Source organism: Cricetulus griseus, chromosome 3 (genome assembly GCF_003668045.3).
Source record: "Cricetulus griseus strain 17A/GY chromosome 3, alternate assembly CriGri-PICRH-1.0, whole genome shotgun sequence".
Lineage (NCBI taxonomy): Eukaryota > Metazoa > Chordata > Mammalia > Rodentia > Cricetidae > Cricetulus > Cricetulus griseus.
In genome coordinates, this window is record NC_048596.1 from 220,602,960 (window position 1) to 220,620,462 (window position 17,503).

General features: G+C 39.6%; 1 protein-coding gene and 1 long non-coding RNA gene across 3 annotated transcripts in view; one reads left to right on the forward strand and one right to left on the reverse strand.

The window, feature by feature from the left end:
* Positions 1-17,503, forward strand: part of Nmt2 (N-myristoyltransferase 2) — a 44,358-nt gene that overhangs the window by 22,560 nt on the left and 4,295 nt on the right. For both annotated transcript variants that reach the window (XM_027405221.2, XM_027405223.2), the window contains 7 exons: positions 2,455-2,599; positions 4,196-4,314; positions 4,397-4,488; positions 4,596-4,712; positions 7,594-7,764; positions 9,000-9,108; positions 15,172-15,342. In XM_027405221.2, coding sequence (XP_027261022.1) covers positions 2,455-2,599; positions 4,196-4,314; positions 4,397-4,488; positions 4,596-4,712; positions 7,594-7,764; positions 9,000-9,108; positions 15,172-15,342 — 924 coding nt within the window. The remainder of the gene's footprint in view (positions 1-2,454; positions 2,600-4,195; positions 4,315-4,396; positions 4,489-4,595; positions 4,713-7,593; positions 7,765-8,999; positions 9,109-15,171; positions 15,343-17,503) is intronic.
* LOC118238600 lies at positions 362-10,313 on the reverse strand. The gene is made up of 2 exons (XR_004769338.1): positions 10,026-10,313; positions 362-1,673 (listed from the first exon to the last, which is right to left on the reverse strand). It is a non-coding gene; the product is annotated as an uncharacterized LOC118238600 (long non-coding RNA).

A 17,503-nucleotide genomic window follows, 5' to 3' on the forward strand; every position in this document is an offset into this window, starting at 1 on the left:
CAGCATCTCAGAAATAATCACAAAGTTAAAAAAAAAAAAAAAAAGATTCACTGTGAATTTCCTTATTTGGGCGTTATAAGTTTGAAAATTGTACTTATTTGCACCTATTTTCAGAAATGCCCTAGTGAGCCTTAGGATTTAAATGTGTCATTAATGGCATTGTTTGTAGCATATAAGTCATCCTGGTGACACTGAGTAGGTAGCACATATCAACTACTCTAGGGTCTTCTGGAGCTGGAGTAGTTGGCTCCTTCAGAACCAAGATGCTGCTTCATGATTAATGCAGAATAATTTCCTTTTGATGTGTCTTGAAAGATTTAACTCAACTATCAGAAAAGAAACTTTACTACAACAAATTCAGTACGGGCTTTGTAGACAAGTATATTTTTTAATCCTAGATTCTACTTTTCATTTTCAACTCAGGTTAAATGAATCTTCAAGCATTATTAGTTGAACTATGTTGTGAGTTTGTTTCCTGTTATGGGTCTCTTAGTAAACTGGGTTGAAATTTCCAGTGGTTATTAATTACTTAGGACCGGAGAGATAGCTCAGCCGTTAAAGGCTAGGCTCACAACCTGAAATATAAGAAATCAGTTACTTAAAGTGTTGGAAAATAAAACCAGACCCAAGTTTTTATAAGGCAAGAAAAGTTTGAAATCAAACTAAGCACTTCATATGAGGTTATGGATATGAAATCAACAGGCCAAAAGAACAACTAGAATTAAAACAAATTACATACATCAGCTAAGAATAGCTAGATACACACTTCTTTGTCGTTATAAGAGAATTTTATCACATTTGAGTATTTGTGCTTAGTAAAATGAATAACATGGCTGAAATGCAGGGATACATGTTGTGGTTCATGCTTGTAAAAGTTCCTATTTGAGAGGTTGATGTAGGAATATTACAAATTCAAGGTCAGCCTGGGCAACTTAGTGAAACCCTGTCTCAAAGTAAATTTTTAAAAGGCTGAGACTATAGCTCAGTGGTAGAGCATTGCCTGTCTAACATGTATGTGGCTCTGGGTTCAGTTCCTAGTACCACTTCTGAAAGTGAGAGAAGGGAGGATGAGGAGAGAGAGAAAGAATGCAATGATTAGAACAGGAAAGTAGTCTCTTTAATTTGTATGTGTCATTAAGATATGGTCCTAGTTTAAAACAGCTTCCAGACTCAGCAATAATAGAATTACACTGTTGGAAGCTGAGTAGAGACAGTAAACTGTTGCCCTGCTCCAGTTAAACTTCATAGCTTTGTCTACTAGGTAATTTCAATGTCAAGAACCTAAAGAAACCCAGCAAATGAGGCTGCCACAGGGCAGCCTGTGTTTTTACTTCAGTTAGAGAAGCTGCTCAGAGCAAGATTTCAGACTCAAAATTGAGCCGAAGTCCAAAGCTGCTGCTTATAAGACATGGAGAGTCCATTGTCCCTTTGCTTCATGTTCAGAGTACTGATAGTGCAGCAAAACCTAATGGCTCTGAAATTTCTTCCAACCACTTCTAAATCCTGGTAGAAAGCATTATTTGAGTGGTATCGAAATCCTTAAACTCAGTTGTTTTACATATTGGAGGAGGGCACTGATTTCTACATCAAATCCCAGGTCCAGTGTCTTCATTTTGAACGTAGTCTTAGTTTCTGTGTATTATTACATTTGAAGAATTGAATAGATGGGGAATCTGCAGAGAAAAGCAAGTATATTGGCTTTGATTAGAGAATTTTGGAATTTAAAAATACTGCCCACTTTATAGATTAGAATACATTTTACCTAAAAATGAGGCTAGTTTTCCACACTTCTGTTGGGAGAACAAGCAGTGGTTGCCAAGGATCATGATTTGCAGAAAAGTTTCTCTTCTGCCTTCTGTCTCAGGGCTCCTCTAGTGTGAAAAGGGCTGGGTGTGGCCCAGGAGGGCACAGTAGCAGGGTTAGTGATTTCTTCTTAACCATTTCCTTCCCAGCATAGCCCTAAGGTTCTCTGTTCTTTTTCTTCCCCTTTCCCTTCTAATCATCTCTTGTCTGTCTAGATTCTGTTCTAGAAGTTGTTTCCTCTGCCCCTCCATTGCTGCCGCAGAGCATTAACGCTAACAGCACAACCGAGGCTCCTGGCTGCCTGGCTGCTGTGTGACAGTAATGCATGCCCTGCATGTCACTCTTTGCCTTCTTTTCCCAAAGGAACAGTGGGACCGGCACAGATGGGCGGGATCCTGAAGCAAATGGTGTTTTTGTGTATTTAGTGTTCCCAAACCACCAGAGTCCCATTGAAACTGCAGCACAGTAGTAATCTGCAACAGTGTAGTTGTTTCATCTCCATATATTCACAGACAGCCTGCAGCAGGCTTCCAGGAGGTGGGACAGTGTTTAGGAGTTGCAGCCTCTGAGGCCAATACACACAGTTGCCCTGCGTTCGAAAGCTATAGCAGCTGCCTCATATCATATGTCTCTGTGTCTTTGCTCTTCTAGAATCCCACCATCCCTATTCAGAAGCTACAGGACATCCAGAGAGCAATGGAGCTACTGTCTGCATGCCAAGGTCCAGCCAGGAACATTGATGAGGCCACAAAGCGCAGATACCAGTTCTGGGACACACAGCCAGTGCCCAAATTGAGTAAGCTCATATGCATAACCCAGGGTGAAGACACCTCACTTAGTCTTGTATCATAAACTCAAAATTAACACAAAAACCAGTATCTGTCTTCTTAAAGAATAGATGTTAGGTAGGAACATTTGTTTTCAATAACACTGATTGTAGTCTGATTGCTGTTCCTGTTATATTATCCAATTTTCCCATATTAAAATATGTATTATATATTACTTTCTATTAAGCCTTCCTGTGTGTATGCATGTAATACAATATATAACACATTATTATATACTAAAAATATGCTGTATATGATAACTATATATACTATATTCTATAGTACAACTATAGTATATATAATATATAGCCACATATACTATACAGAAAGTTGGATATTTTTTTCTCTTTATTCCTGTTTTTGCTGCTGATCTGTATGAAGTTTTTTTTCCTATGTATTATTATAATTTTAATATTTTTTAAAAAATTTTATTGGATGCATATGACTGTTTTGCTTGCATGCATGCATGTGAACCATAATGGCTGGGCTGATAACAGTTGGTAGACTGTTTGTCTACTACAAAGTCTTGGGTTTGATTCTCAGCACCTTACCAACCAGAAGTGGTACATGCCTGTACTCTCAAGAAGTAGAGACAGGACGATCAGAAGTTGAAGGTCATCAAGGGCCACATAACAAGTTTGAGGCCAACCTGACATACACAAAACACTGCCCCCCAAAAAGTGAGAGAACTCAGTAGTTACTAGACATGGACTATAGTACAGACTACATGGCTAGCAGTAATGGTAGTGTGGTAGTTTGGATGTAATTGGTCCCCATAATCTCATAGGGAGTGGCATTATTAGGCAGTGTGGCCTTGTTGGAGAAAGTGTGTCACTGCAAAGGTGGACTTTGAGGTCTCATTTATGCTCAAGATACCGCCCAATGTCTCAGAGTACTTCCTGATGCCTGTAAGATATAGGACTCAGCTACTTCTCCAGTACCATGTCTACCTACATGCCACCATGTCCCAAACAATGATGATAATGGACTGAACCCCTGAACTATAAGCAAGCCATCCCAATTAAATGTTTTCCTTTGTAAGATGTCATAGTCATGTTGTCTTTTCACAGCAGTAGAAACCCTAAGACAGGTAGGGAGAAGTAATCAGTTTAGAAATTTGTGTTAGGTTTTGCTGCTGGGAAGGGTCAGAAGTCACTTTGGCCTCTATCCTCAATTTGTGGAAATGAAATAAAAAGGGGGGAGATCATTAATAAAGCTGGTGTATCAAGCCTGTATGTCTTACAGTGGTGATGTACTGCAACCTAGGGATGAGGCTGAGACATCATTTTATAATGTTACTAGGTGATATCAGTTCCTCTTTTGCTTTAACTGGTAAAATAACAGTCCAAAGGAATCCACAATGATAATGTTAGTCATTACTACATATGATTATTAATAATGTCATATTTAAAACATGTACTAATATAGCTGCTACTGTTACTATTAATTGGATTATTTTGAGCCCAATGTCCTAAATCTGAAAGTATCCTTTAACTTCTGTTGCTGACTATTTGGGATTGTCAGACTACTGTGAAATGTAATACCTTTTCTTATTTCTTCTCCAGATGAAGTCATTACATCTCATGGTGCAATTGAACCAGACAAGGACAATATCCGCCAGGAACCATATTCTTTGCCACAAGGTTTTATGTGGGACACTTTAGACTTGAGTAATGCTGAAGTGGTAAGACTTTAATTCAATGCCTTCATTCACAAACATTGTATCTAAGATGCACCTTAAACAATACTCTTGTTTTGTCTTGTAGCTGAAGGAGTTGTATACATTGCTGAACGAGAATTATGTGGAAGACGATGACAATATGTTCCGCTTCGACTATTCACCTGAGTTTCTCTTGTGGTATGCCTGGCTGGTCATGGGCCATTGATGGATTGTTAAATCAAGAAGTCTTACTTTGTTCCTGTGTTCTTGGATAATAATTGGTATGTTTTTTTTCTCTACACCAGGGCTCTTCGTCCCCCAGGCTGGCTTCTGCAATGGCACTGTGGAGTCCGAGTGTCTTCAAATAAAAAGCTAGTAGGTTTCATAAGTGCCATCCCAGCAAACATCCGAATTTATGACAGGTATGTGTTAAAGCTGTGCATGTGTGTGTGTGCCCTCCAAATGATAATTAGAACAAGCTTTTAAAAATTACACAGTACAGAGCTAGGGTGACAGAGCTCAGTAAAAAGTGTGTGCTATGCAAGCATGAGTGTAAATGGAGTTCTTAAGTAGTCTAAACAATAAAAGCCCAAAGTCAGACATAGAGGAAAATGCTGAGAATCAGAAAGAGCAAGCCAAAGCCACCTTTATCTCATTAGCTTCCCAATGGAAAAGAGGGTGAGTTCCTGTTTCTTCCTACTTATATCCTCTCTCAGTCCCAGCCATCTCACTTCCCGTCTCTGCCCTGCAGACCTCCACTGTTAGCTAGTGGCAAGCTCTATTCTCTGATCTTTAGATAGGCTTTATTTGTACAAGCAAGGTATTACCACACATGAGGACCTGAGGTTGGATCCCCACCACCCATATTAAAAGCCAGGTGCTATGTATGATACCTAGCTGTAATCCTGGAATGGGGGGAGCAGATTCAGGAGGATGGGAGCGGGGGAGGTACCAGGAACTTCTTGATTGGCCAAGTTACTTGAATCAGCAAACTCCTGATTCAGTGCTCAGTTCTGCCTCAGGAAAAAAACGTTGTGGAGAGCCATTGAGAAAGACACTAGATGTTTACCTTTGGTGTTGCCAGCTTGTGCTATGTAGTATAATTCTGACTCAAAAACCAAAGGACAAGAGATACAGTTCAATTGTGGAGTGCCTGCCTAGCATGTGTGTAGCTGTGGGTCCTCGGTGCCAAAATAAGTAAGTCAGTGATTACTCAATGTGACTGTTGATAGTAAGATTGTTTAGGAGAACTGCTTAGGAGTTCTTTGTACACTGATGCTGTAAATTAAAACATTCTAATGATTTATTTAGTGTTTTTTTTTTGTTTTTAAAGGCAAAGGAAAATTTGTATCAGAGATGAGAGGACAGTGCTGTCTTTCTATCCCTTTATCTGCCCTATACCTCACTCTACTTTCCTGTCCATCGTCTCTCCCTTTCTATTTTTCTTTTACTCTCTCTGCCTCTCAGTCTCATACCTGCACATATCTGACTTATGTATCTATTATATACATAGAATAAAGCCATCAACAGGTATTTCTGGAAAATTAGCAATTTTAAAGGAGATAATAAACTCTCTCTAGAGGATAAGTTTGTTACATTTTTGCTCTGGATGGCCAGCCCCAAAAGTCAAAATATCCAGATATGGAAGCCAGAGGTCTAATAGCTAATGTGCTTGTTTACCATAGTGGGCTGCCTAGCTGACTGATAAAAGCCTGTGCTCTCAAGAACACTGATATAAATAAAATGCATGCACACCTCAAGTCAGAACTAAACTTTGAAGCTCTGGGAGGCTTATGGTAGCTTGGAGTGGTGTCAGCTCTGGTCTGATCAAGGTCCTTCTCCAGGGGTCTTGGGGAATTCGTCATGTTTGGAACAGTACTTTGCAATTTCTATACTGGGCTATCTTGGGAGTGTGTAGGTTACTATTTAGTTTGTTTTTTGTGGGGTGTTTTTTATTATTGTTGTTGTGAGTTTTTGTAACATGCAAAAATAAATGACCCAGAGACTGATACTGGGGTTCAGGCTTCAAGCTGAATATCAAAAAAACAAAGCAGCTGGCCACTAGCTTCTCACCTAGATCTCAGGCTGTGTGGGTAGATCCTGTCTCTACAAGTTCTCGACAAACCTCAGACTGTAACCTGTCCTCAGCGTGGCTGGAGAATGAATGCCTCTCTGAGACCTTGCTTCTGTCTTACATACTTCTTTTTTTGTTTTGTTTTGTTTGTTGGGTCTTGGTTTTTGGTTCCAGACAGGGTTTCTCTGTGGCTTTGGAGGTTGTCCTGGAACTAGCTCTTGTAGATCAGGCTGGTCTCAAACTCACAGAGATCTACTTGCCTCTGCCTCCCGAGTGCTGGGATTACTTCCCTAATGTCGGAACTAAAGGTGTGAGCTATAATTCTCTTTTAGATTGATTCACTCTTGTGAAGATCTGGGTGGCCTTGAACTCACAAAGATCCATCTATCTCTTAATCCAGAGTCCTAGGATTAAAGGTGTGTACCACCACCTCCTTTTTCTAGCTGCTGGTATTAAAGGTGTGTGCCTGGCTTTTTTTTTTTTTTTCCCTGCAGATTTTTTTTTATTTGAATTAGAAACAAGATTGTTTTACATGACAATCCCAGTTCCCTCTCCCTCCTTTCTTCCTCTACCACTCCCCATCAACTAAAACCCAACCTATCACATATACTTTCTGCTCCCCCTGGATGGTGAGGCCTTCCATAGGGTGTCATCAGAGTCTTTCGTATCCTTTGGGATAGGACCTAGCCCATCCCTGTGTGTCTTGGCTCAGGGAGTATTCCTCTATGTGGAGTGGATAAGTACTGAACTTCTACAGGAGGTCTTGTAGATTTCTGAGGGTGTTCCTGGCTTCTATAGCTTGTGACTGACTTTGCTTTTCTGAATCCTTAGGCAAGCTTTAATAAATCATAAAAAATAGATCACTGCAGGCTTTTTTGGGTCTTTGTTTGGTTTTGTTGCCATAATTACATATGTTGCAGGAAAAAACAAATATAGGAACACTTTTTGAGGCATATCTGATCCAACATCTAAAATTACAATAATAGGCCAAAGTTTTAAATTCTGATTGAGATCAAGGAAGCCAAGTTTCCCTGGCCTAAAGTTTGGTCATTTTGACAATAGATGTAGAAAATGGTATCTGGTCTGATTGTGTGAAATGCCTTCACGATGCAGTATTTTTCTTGAATATTATGTTTTGGAATGCTTTTCTTGGTCTTAGTCTTTGGGACTTTCTGAAAGTGTTGCCTTGCTTTTTTAAGTGTGTTCTAATTGTCCCATCTGTTTGTCAGTGTGAAGAGGATGGTGGAAATCAACTTTCTTTGTGTCCATAAGAAACTGAGATCAAAACGGGTAGCCCCAGTGTTAATTCGAGAAATAACTAGAAGAGTGAACCTAGAAGGAATCTTTCAGGCTGTGTATACTGCTGGAGTGGTTCTTCCTAAGCCAGTGGCCACATGCAGGTAATAGCACCACACAGACATCAGAAGGTTCTCTTTGCAGATGTGATGGGTCTTACTACCATCTTGCTAGAAGAATTGTTCTCTTCTGATATAATCCACAGGGATTGGGCTTGCTGGGAATAGTAGTTTGTTGGAGACAAAACTAGAACCATTGAGTCCAATATTCAGTATATCATGTAGCCTTCTTAGGCCTTAAAAGTAAAATTTACCCACTGATGATGCTGGATTTATGTTTTTATGGCTGCTCCATTTAATGTGTGTGCATGGGGAAACCTTGAAATGCCCATCCAGTGTCACATTGTTTGCTTTCAGCATCTAAACTCGTTTTCTTTTCTTTTTTTTTTTTCTTTTTTGTTTTGTTTTGTTTTGTTTTTCGAGACAGGGTTTCTCTGTGGCTTTGGAGGCTGACCTGGAACTAGCTTTTGTAGACCAGGCTGGTCTCGAACTCACAGAGATCCATCTACCTCTGCCTCCCTAGTGCTGGGATTAAAGGAGCCACCACTGCCTGGCCAAACTCAGTTTTCTTGCAGCACTGCTGAATATGACATGTTTTATCAGTTCAGATGTTCTTGTTAGATAAGAAAGAAGGCTTGAACTGTTTTTATGACTTCATAACTAACCAGATTCTCAGAAGTTACTCCAGAGGGCATGCAATTGGTCTAACCTGCTTTTAAGACATCAAAAAAATAATAATCTCCCACCACAATTTCTCTTGACTCAAGTGGGATGAAACTTGAAATGAATATAATATAAAACTATAAAATTACTATAACTCACTAAATTATTACATTAGTAAATAAGCAGAAAAATGGACATCATAGGTATATTTCAGTACAAATAATGTATTGTATAACTGGAATCATAAATTCAAGGATTTTCTCAGAGTTAGTTTTCTTTGATGGGTATCTACTATAACAGATACTGTTTATTTTGCAAGGATATTTTCATGGTCTTAAACTTCTTTATTTGGTTTGCTTCACATAAGATCATGAGGCTCAGTTAAAATGTACATACTTTTATTAAGTAAAATAAAAAATACTAAAAATTTAATATTCTTCTTCAGGGGAAGAGATAAATTCCACAAACTCCAAAGGAACTTAACTAGCAATGCAAGTAAATTTAATGTATCAGTTTTTTTCTTTAAGTCTTCAAACTAATTAATGCATAGAAAAGGGTCAGGGTCATCGATGCTTCTGGAACAGCTAAGACATAGTGAAACCTCCGTTGTCTTCCAGGTATTGGCACCGATCCCTAAATCCCAGGAAACTGGTAGAAGTGAAATTTTCTCACTTGAGTAGAAACATGACCTTACAGAGAACGATGAAGCTTTACAGACTTCCGGATGTAAGTAAGAGGCATGTACAGCTTTCTGAGTCTGTAACCACTGACAGTTTTCATACAGAAGAGCAGTATTAATATTAGACTGATGCTGCTGTGCATTTTCTGGGAAAGAAGAAGGCCGTAACAAGAATGGATGGTGTGGGACTCAGAGCTAGGAAAATGGGAAATTTACTCAGAAAACTTTGATTTTCAGCCTTTTTCAAGTTCATGGTGTTAGGGTTGTATATGATTAAATACAAGTCAAGGGAGTTTAGCATTTTTGAGTGTTGCCCCTTAAATGAGGGAGAAAAAAGTCCAAGCTCCACCCTGACTACTTTTTAAGTTGTTAATTGTTAATGTTTTTGTTTGCTTTTCAGAGACAGGGGTTCTCTGTGTAATAGTCCTGGCTGTTCTGGAACACTCTGTAGACCAGTAACCTCAACAGAACTCAATAGAGATCTGCCTGCCTCTGCCTCCTGAGATTAAAGATGTGCACCACCACTGCCTGGCCTTTTTTTTTTTTTTTTTTTAACAGTTAAGTTTTAACCAGTCATAGTGACACATTCCTGTAATCCTAGCACTCAGGAGACTAAGGCAGGAAAATAAAGATTTGAAGACCAGCCTGGATTACATAAAATACTGTGTTTGGGCACTGGAGAGATGGCTCAGCAGTTAAGAGCATTAATAGCTCATGACCATCTGTAACTCTGTCCTCTGTAGGTGTCATATACATATAATGCAATACACATAAATAATTAATTTAAAAAGTATTTGTCCTGCCTAAACAAAACACCATGTACATTTATTTTCATGTGTGTCCTGAACTGAATCTTGTGCTTCTAGCCTTCTGGGTGTCAGTCAGCAGGGCCAGAGTTTTATAAACATTGACTGGGGAAAGATCCACTTCTCAGCTCATAGGGTTGTTGCAAGGGTTGACTTACCTTCTGGCTGGTGGGCTGAAAGCCATTTTTGCTTGTAAGCTGCCAAAGCCTGTTCTCAGTTCCTTGCCACAGGGTCTTCTCCACAGGGTAACCCATAGCCTGGCAGCTTATTTATCTCAAAGCCAATAAGAGCAGTTTATAGAACGGAGGTGTGCCAGTTAGACGAAAACCAGAACCCTGTGCAGCCAAGTCCTGAAAGAGACCTCCAGTCACTACTGTTGATTGGTTAGCAGCAAATCACAGTTCCCTCTGTGCCCAGCGGGAATAGTTCACACCAGGCATGGTCTCTAGAAGGTGGACTGTCCAGACACTCTCAGCTACCAATAAGATCTTCAATGTTTTGCTATATGTGAAATGAAATTAAAATGCAGCCATACCCCATTTTTTCACCAAGAAGGAATGCTGTACATTAGTCTCCTGGGTCTCTGTATTGGTCACAAAGCAGTCTAGCTTATGTGCAAGGAAAATACCTACAAAGAGGTTGCCTAAAATGGAACAAAGGAAAAGCAGTTCTATTACCTACCCCAAGTTTATTTGAGGTAGTAAAAATATAAGGTGCTGAAAGTACTTTGGACTAAGAATTAATCTCACAAATAACAAACTTTGGTAAATTGGTGCTGAATCACTAGCCAGGTTTTTGTTCTAAAAGCAGACTTTGGCATGTTCCTTAAAGTTGGCAGGGTTCCTTCTGTAGCAGGCATGTCTTCAAAGTGTTAGCTTTTTTTTCCAAGTAAGCTTAGGGTTACAATATGCTTTTACATATATAATTCAGTTTAGTCTCACAATTTCAGAAGTTAGTACTTATTATTCCTGTCATACACATGAGAAACTAGGCTTAGGAAGGTTGACGGTAGCCCAGTCCATAAAACTAAACCTGTGATGTCCCATCCTAGGCTTCAAAGATTTTCATTATACCGCTTTCCTTATGCAGCTTTCTCTCACACACCCCTGTTAGGGGTACCATGGCCCAGGCTCACAGGTTGGCCTACTGTGCAGTTATTACCATACAAATGAGGACAGAAAAGAACAGTTATCTTTGACATGTTCTAAGTATCTTTCTTCTTTTTCGGGTATAGGAAAGAGGAATGCAGAGTCTAGTTTCATGCTGTTGCTGCAAAAAAGCTCTGACCAGAAACAGCTTTGAAAGGAAAGGGCTTATTTTGTTCAGACTTCTAGGTCACAGTCCATCATTGAGGAAAATCAGGGCAGGAACTTGAAGCAGGAATGTTGAAGTAAAACTCATAGAGGAATTATGCTTACTGGCTCACTCTATGCCTCATGCTCAATTAGCTTTCTTAGCCCAGGCTAGCCTCCCAAGGGATGGTGCTGCCCACAGTTGGTCTGTCCCTCCCACATCAATCACCAATCAAAATAATCGTCAGATACAATTAGCATAGTAGTTGGTAGAAAAAGAGGAAGGAAAGTAAAAGAGATGAAAGTATACACAATAGAAAATTTAAAAATGCCAACAGCAGTTACCCTGGTGCCTCTTGATTAAAGATAGATTGTACAGCTGCTGACAGTCAAGCAGCTTAAACCGATCAGCATAAGGGGGTCTTCTGAGATGAAACTTTCGCTCCATGGCCCTGGTTTTTTGTTTGTTTTGTGTTGCTTTTTATACGAAGTTTTTTTTTAAGCTTCTTTATTTTTTTACTTTTTGGTTTTTCGAGACGGGGTTTCTCTGTGGCTTTGGAGGCTGTCCTGGAACTAACTCTTGTAGACCAGGCTGGTTTCGAACTCACAGAGATCCGCCTGCCTCTGCCTCCCAAGTGCTGGGATTAAAGGTGTGTGCCACCACTGCCCGGCTATTTTTTTACATTTTTTATTAATTTATTTTTTACATCCCAATTCTAGTTCCCTCTTCCTCTTTTCCTACCACTCCCTTCACTCCCCCCACCCCAAATCTGCTGCACAGAGAGGATAAGACCTCCCCCAGGAAGTCTGCTAAGTCTGTCTCATCTAGTTGAAGCAGGACCAAAGCACCTACATCCCTATGTCTAGGCTGAGCAAGGTATCTCTCCATATAGAATGGGCTCCACTAAGTCAGTTTGTGCATTAGTGTTAGATTTTGGACCCACTGCCAGTGGCCTCATATGTTGTCCCAGCAGCACCATTGTCACCTATATTAAGGGAGTCTAGTTTGGTCTTATGCAGATTCCCCATTTGTCAGACCCGAGTCAGTGATCTCTGACTAGCTCCGACCAGCTGATTCTGTGGGTTTCCCCATCATGGTCTTGACTCCTTTGTTCATATTTTTGCTCCTGCCTCATTTCAATTGTACTCCAGGAGCTTGGCCCAATGGTTAGTTGTGGATTTCTGCATCTGCTTTCATCTGTTTCTGGAGGAGGGTTCAAGCTTCTCTGGGGTTGTAGATTATAAGCTGGGTATCTTTTGCTCTGTTTTATTTTTACCATTTCCATTTTCTTACAGTTCTTGTTTTTGTGTCCTAGGCATAGAGTTCTGAACGTAGGTGCTAACATTTATCAGGTCACCGTTGTGCTAGAGAATGAACATTTATAACATTTATAATCTCATGTGCTTGCCTGAGCAGTCACAGGATGGCAAGCTATTATCCCTATCATAGAAGTTGACATGGAAACACAAGATTGACATGACTACTAATCCCCAAAGGCTAGGCTTACCCAAGAAATATCATTTTATGTCTCCCTGCCTTTCAATGTATTTATTTGAAGTTAAATATTAACAAAGTTGGAAAGGAGGGGGCTTAAAAATAAAGAAATTTGAAGTAGATAAAAAGGATTAGTTAACCAGCATGTCTATGCTTTGTGCTGTTAAAAGGAATATGCTACATTAAAGCATGTAGCTTATTCTATGTTTAGTAGCACTAGATGATTCTAGTACTTACAAACTCCCTTCTTAGACATACAAGTAATCATAACCATCTCTGCTCTAAATCAGCTCATGCTCTGATGTTTGATGATAGCACTTCTGTTTTTCAGTAGAGCTTTGAGTTTTCCTTATACAATTATACAAGCTTCAGATTACATAGAGTTCAAAAAGTAATCGATATTAGTTGAGGCTGAGAAAGTATCTGACTAAGACACAGAATTTGCTTAGGAAATGTAACATGCTTCCATTAACTAGGAAAGCTTCTTTGCTTTATGTTGAGCCCCCAGGAAACTTGAGTGTTTTATTCACTTACACAAAAGCATCCTATTTTTACCTCAGTTTGGGTCTTCCCACTTATTCTTGAAGACAGCTGTAACTGTCTCATCTATGAAGCAGCATAGCTGAAAATATTTTCTTCTTTTGTGCCACTGAAGCCAGACCTGTCTGTGCTGTTCAAGCATTCTACACTGAGCTATATAACCTGGCCCAAGAGAAAATAATTTTCAAAAAGTGACTTTGGTATACTGGCAAATTTTAGATGGTTTTGGCCTTTAACTTGCATTCAGAAATGCATATTTAATTTACTTATTTCCAGGTGAGACTGGACATTTCTTTTTGTAGTACTAGGATTTAGTCCAGGGCCTTGTGCACTTTACTGGGACTGGATGATTCTAATCTTCTGAGAGCCACAAAAAGATTAATAAAAGTGAGCTGCTTATTCTCCAACTTCAGATAATTAAATGGTATTTTAGTTGAGGTTCTTTATCTTTATAGACCTTAACAGCTTGTTGTAAATGCTCAGCTGAGAACCCTTTTGGGCCTGGGAATGTAAAGCATACTTTGCTAGCTTCCCTGCTTTCCCACACATTAACCAGTAATCAGTCAAAACTGTTGGTCACAGAGCCTTGGAAACATCCCACCACCACCCCTCCCCTGTAGTAATTGATGGTAGCTGCCACTGAAGATAAAACTGGTTTTCTCTCTTGGATGTCTACATAGGGTCCTTCAGAAATTATAATGATTGAATTCTAGGAGTCTTACTGATTTGTTTTTTAAATTTACTTACTTGTGTGTATAAGCCCATGCATGTACATGGTGTTATGTAGAGGTTGGAGAACAACTGTGTAGAGTTGGTTACAGGTGTACGCCACTGCCTCTAGCTTTTATAAAAATGTGAGATCTGGGGATCAAATCCAGATTGTCAGGCCTCTATGGCAGGTGCTTTTCCCTGCTGAAGACAGAATCTCTAGGGATTTTTAGTTTAGAAATATTTACAAGTAATTGAAAACAAAAAGTATATTAGCAATATTTATGCTACTAACTTAAAATTATCCCTAGTGGTAGTGGCACATGCCTTTAATTCCAGCACTCAGGAGGCAGAAGCAGGCAGATCTCTATGAGTTCGAGGCCAGTCTGGTCTACAAAGCTACACAGAGAAACCCTGTCTCTAAAAACAAAAACAAAACAAAATTATCCAATATTTCTATAAGGAAAAATCATAAAGTTTGATGTTATTACTCATATTTGTTAAATTCTTGGTATATCAGCTTGTAATGTTTCCATTTAGTTCGTTTAGATAAGATAGGACAACACAAGCTGGGCATTGGTAGCACATGCTTTTAGTCCCAGCACTTGGGAGGCAGGGAAATCTCTGTGATTTTTGAGGCCAGCCTAGTCTACAGAGTGAGTTTCAGGACAGTCAGGGTAACATAGAGAAGACCCTATCTTGAAAAACCAAAAACAACAACAAAAAAGAAATGAAGATAGGACACATCTCATCCTAGCTTATCGACTTTATCTTTATGGGAGTGCAGGCTGTCATACATTTGCCAGATGCTCAGGTGGAGTTCAGAGGGGAACTTGTAAGAGTTGCTTCCCTCCTTCCACCATGTGGGTCCTGGGGGTTGAACTCAGTGCTCAGGGTTGGCAGTGGGCTTCTTTACCCCCCTTAACTATCTAGCCCTCATCTTTTTATTTTGAAAGCCATGCTAAATAAGTTGCCCAGACTTAGGTTGAACTTACTGTATAATCCCAGTCAGGCCCTGACCTTGTAGTTAATTCCCGTATCTCATCCTCTCAAGTAGCTGGGATTCTGTAGGTCCAGCTTCGGGTTTTAGTGGAATCATGATACACTGCAGGTTCTGATGACTAAAGCAGAACTGGAGCCAAGAGTCTCCAGTTCTAAAAAGTGCCTCTAGGTACTGCTGGCATATGGGCCGAACTGTGAGCACAGAGTAATTTCATTTTACTCCTCTTCATTGTGCTTCTGGCTTTGCTTTGTTTTCTTTCTAACAAGGTTACAAAGACTTCAGGTTTGAGACCAATGGAACCAAAAGATATCAAAGCAGTCCGAGAACTAATCAACAGCTACTTGAAGCAGTTTCATCTAGCTCCAGTGATGGATGAAGAGGAAGTGGCCCACTGGTTCCTCCCCAGGGAGCACATCATTGACACATTTGTGGTGGAGGTAAAGATGAGCTGATGAGATAGTCCTAAGAGCAGGTTAAAGCTTCATTGAGGAAGATCACGGTGTACTCGTCTTTCCTCCATGACTCGCTGCCTCTGCTAGCCCTGCACAGCTGCTTACAATTCTGGACTTGAGCGCTTTTACTAGTTACTAAAGTGAAGTTAAGGTGCTGTGCTTTTGTTTGCTGTGCATTTGCTCTTCTCATTTTGAAAAAGTTAGTGATTAGTCTGTGCTTTATCCTAGATAGTTCCAGAGATTAATATTATTTGGGCTTTTATATAGCTCGATGGATCTGAACTGCCATTACTTGGCACAGATTCAGCCCTTGAACTCTTGTTCAAGAGAAGGAAGGAAAAGGAGCCATCTAGATACTCTTGACTGTTGCCTAGATGGACTTAACAAATTTTTCTAACCTTGTTTTACAAAACTTGGAATTGGTTGTTCAGATGATGTCTCACTTGGAAGCTCAGTTGAAATGGGGTTCAACTGAGAAAATGGAATTTAATTTGGTAAGCAATTTGAAGACATCGGAGAAGACCAATTAGAAGTGATTCTAGGGATTTATTTACATCACTTGTAATCAGAACTGTTACTTAACATTGTCAAGCATTGTCAGAACTTAACGATCACAGGTCCAGTTAGGGCAGTATCTCCAAGACTGCCCTTGGTAAGGATGATCCACAAGACATTTCTAAAGAACAAGTGAGCAGTTTCCAAATTTGCATTTCTAAAAATTGTTTGTACACAAATCTTTTTGTACCTGTTTGTCTCCAGAGCCTTATAAATTGTGCAGTCTCCGGCTATTAACTCTCTAAAGAATTACTCAGAACCCCAAAGAACTCTACTCTGATGGATTAGATCAGTAGCTCTTTACCATACTCAATAATACAACAATAGTTAAGCTGTTGCATGTTACCTAAAGAACATCCGTACATGAAAACTAATTTTTCTCAAACCACAAAAATTAGTGACAGAATAATTTCACATTCTTAAAAATTGTGCACCCTTTCCTTGGTTTTTGCTTTTAATTCATTGTGACATAGTGCCTTGATTGAATTGCTTGAAGATATTTCCCACGAAATACTTAAGATTAAAAACCAAAAAGAAAAGAAAATCAGTGGCTAATTTAGCCCTCCAGATAATTGTTGTTTTTTATGGGGGTCTCAGTATGTAGCCAACTCAGGCCCGCCTTGTGGCTCTGGCTGACTTTTAGATTCTTTTTATTTGTATCTTATGTGTATGGGTGTTTTGCCTGTATGCATGCCTGTGGTTCACATCCTTTCTGTGCCTTTGGAAGGGCATCAGATCCCCTGGAACTAGAGTTATAGACAGTTGTGAGCTTCCATGTGGATGCTGGGATGAAAACCTGGGCCTCTGGAAGAGCAGCCAGAACCATCTCTCCAGTCTTGGCTTTAGACAATTGAACCCCCTACCTAACCTCCTGATTGCTGGGATTACTAATGTACACTACCACACACTTTTTTTTCAGATAATTATGAGTACTGTTATCTGAAATTATAAGTGAAGTTTCTGTTCTCTTGATCCAAAACTCATTGGTATGTTGTCTCCCACCTTTGTCCTCTTCTTCTTTTCTCTATGTGACCCCTTTCCCCAGCACAATTTTATACACACTAAGCAAATTCTCTATCACTAACTTATGTGTGGCTCTTTGAATGAATCTTATTTACATACAAGTTTGCAACATCATGCATTGACTACTTGGAAAATAGTAATTTCCTGGGTTACACAGATCTTTCAAATACTGACATTTCATTAGATAATATTTAAAATTACATTCATGGATAAGATCTTTGTCACAGGAAAGATTATAAGGTAACGATATGGTAGAGGAGATGATGGTGTTTTCCTTCTTTAAAACTTTAACGTAGACCCTGAAAACTCACATGCTAACAAACAAATCTTGTTATTTTTTATTTTCCTAAAGTTACCAGCTTTCATTCACTTCTAAGAATAGGTGTCAGGTACCAAGGCTGAGTGGCCATGTGCTTTGAATGGTATTCTATTCACCACTGGGTAGCTAGCTCGGCATGCAGCTCTATTTCCTCTTGGCAGCAGCCTGCATATGCTTCAGTGTGAGTAGGGAAGGCAACCTCTGGTCCTCAGCTTGGCTGCAAATCTACTTCTGTTACTGTCCTATCAG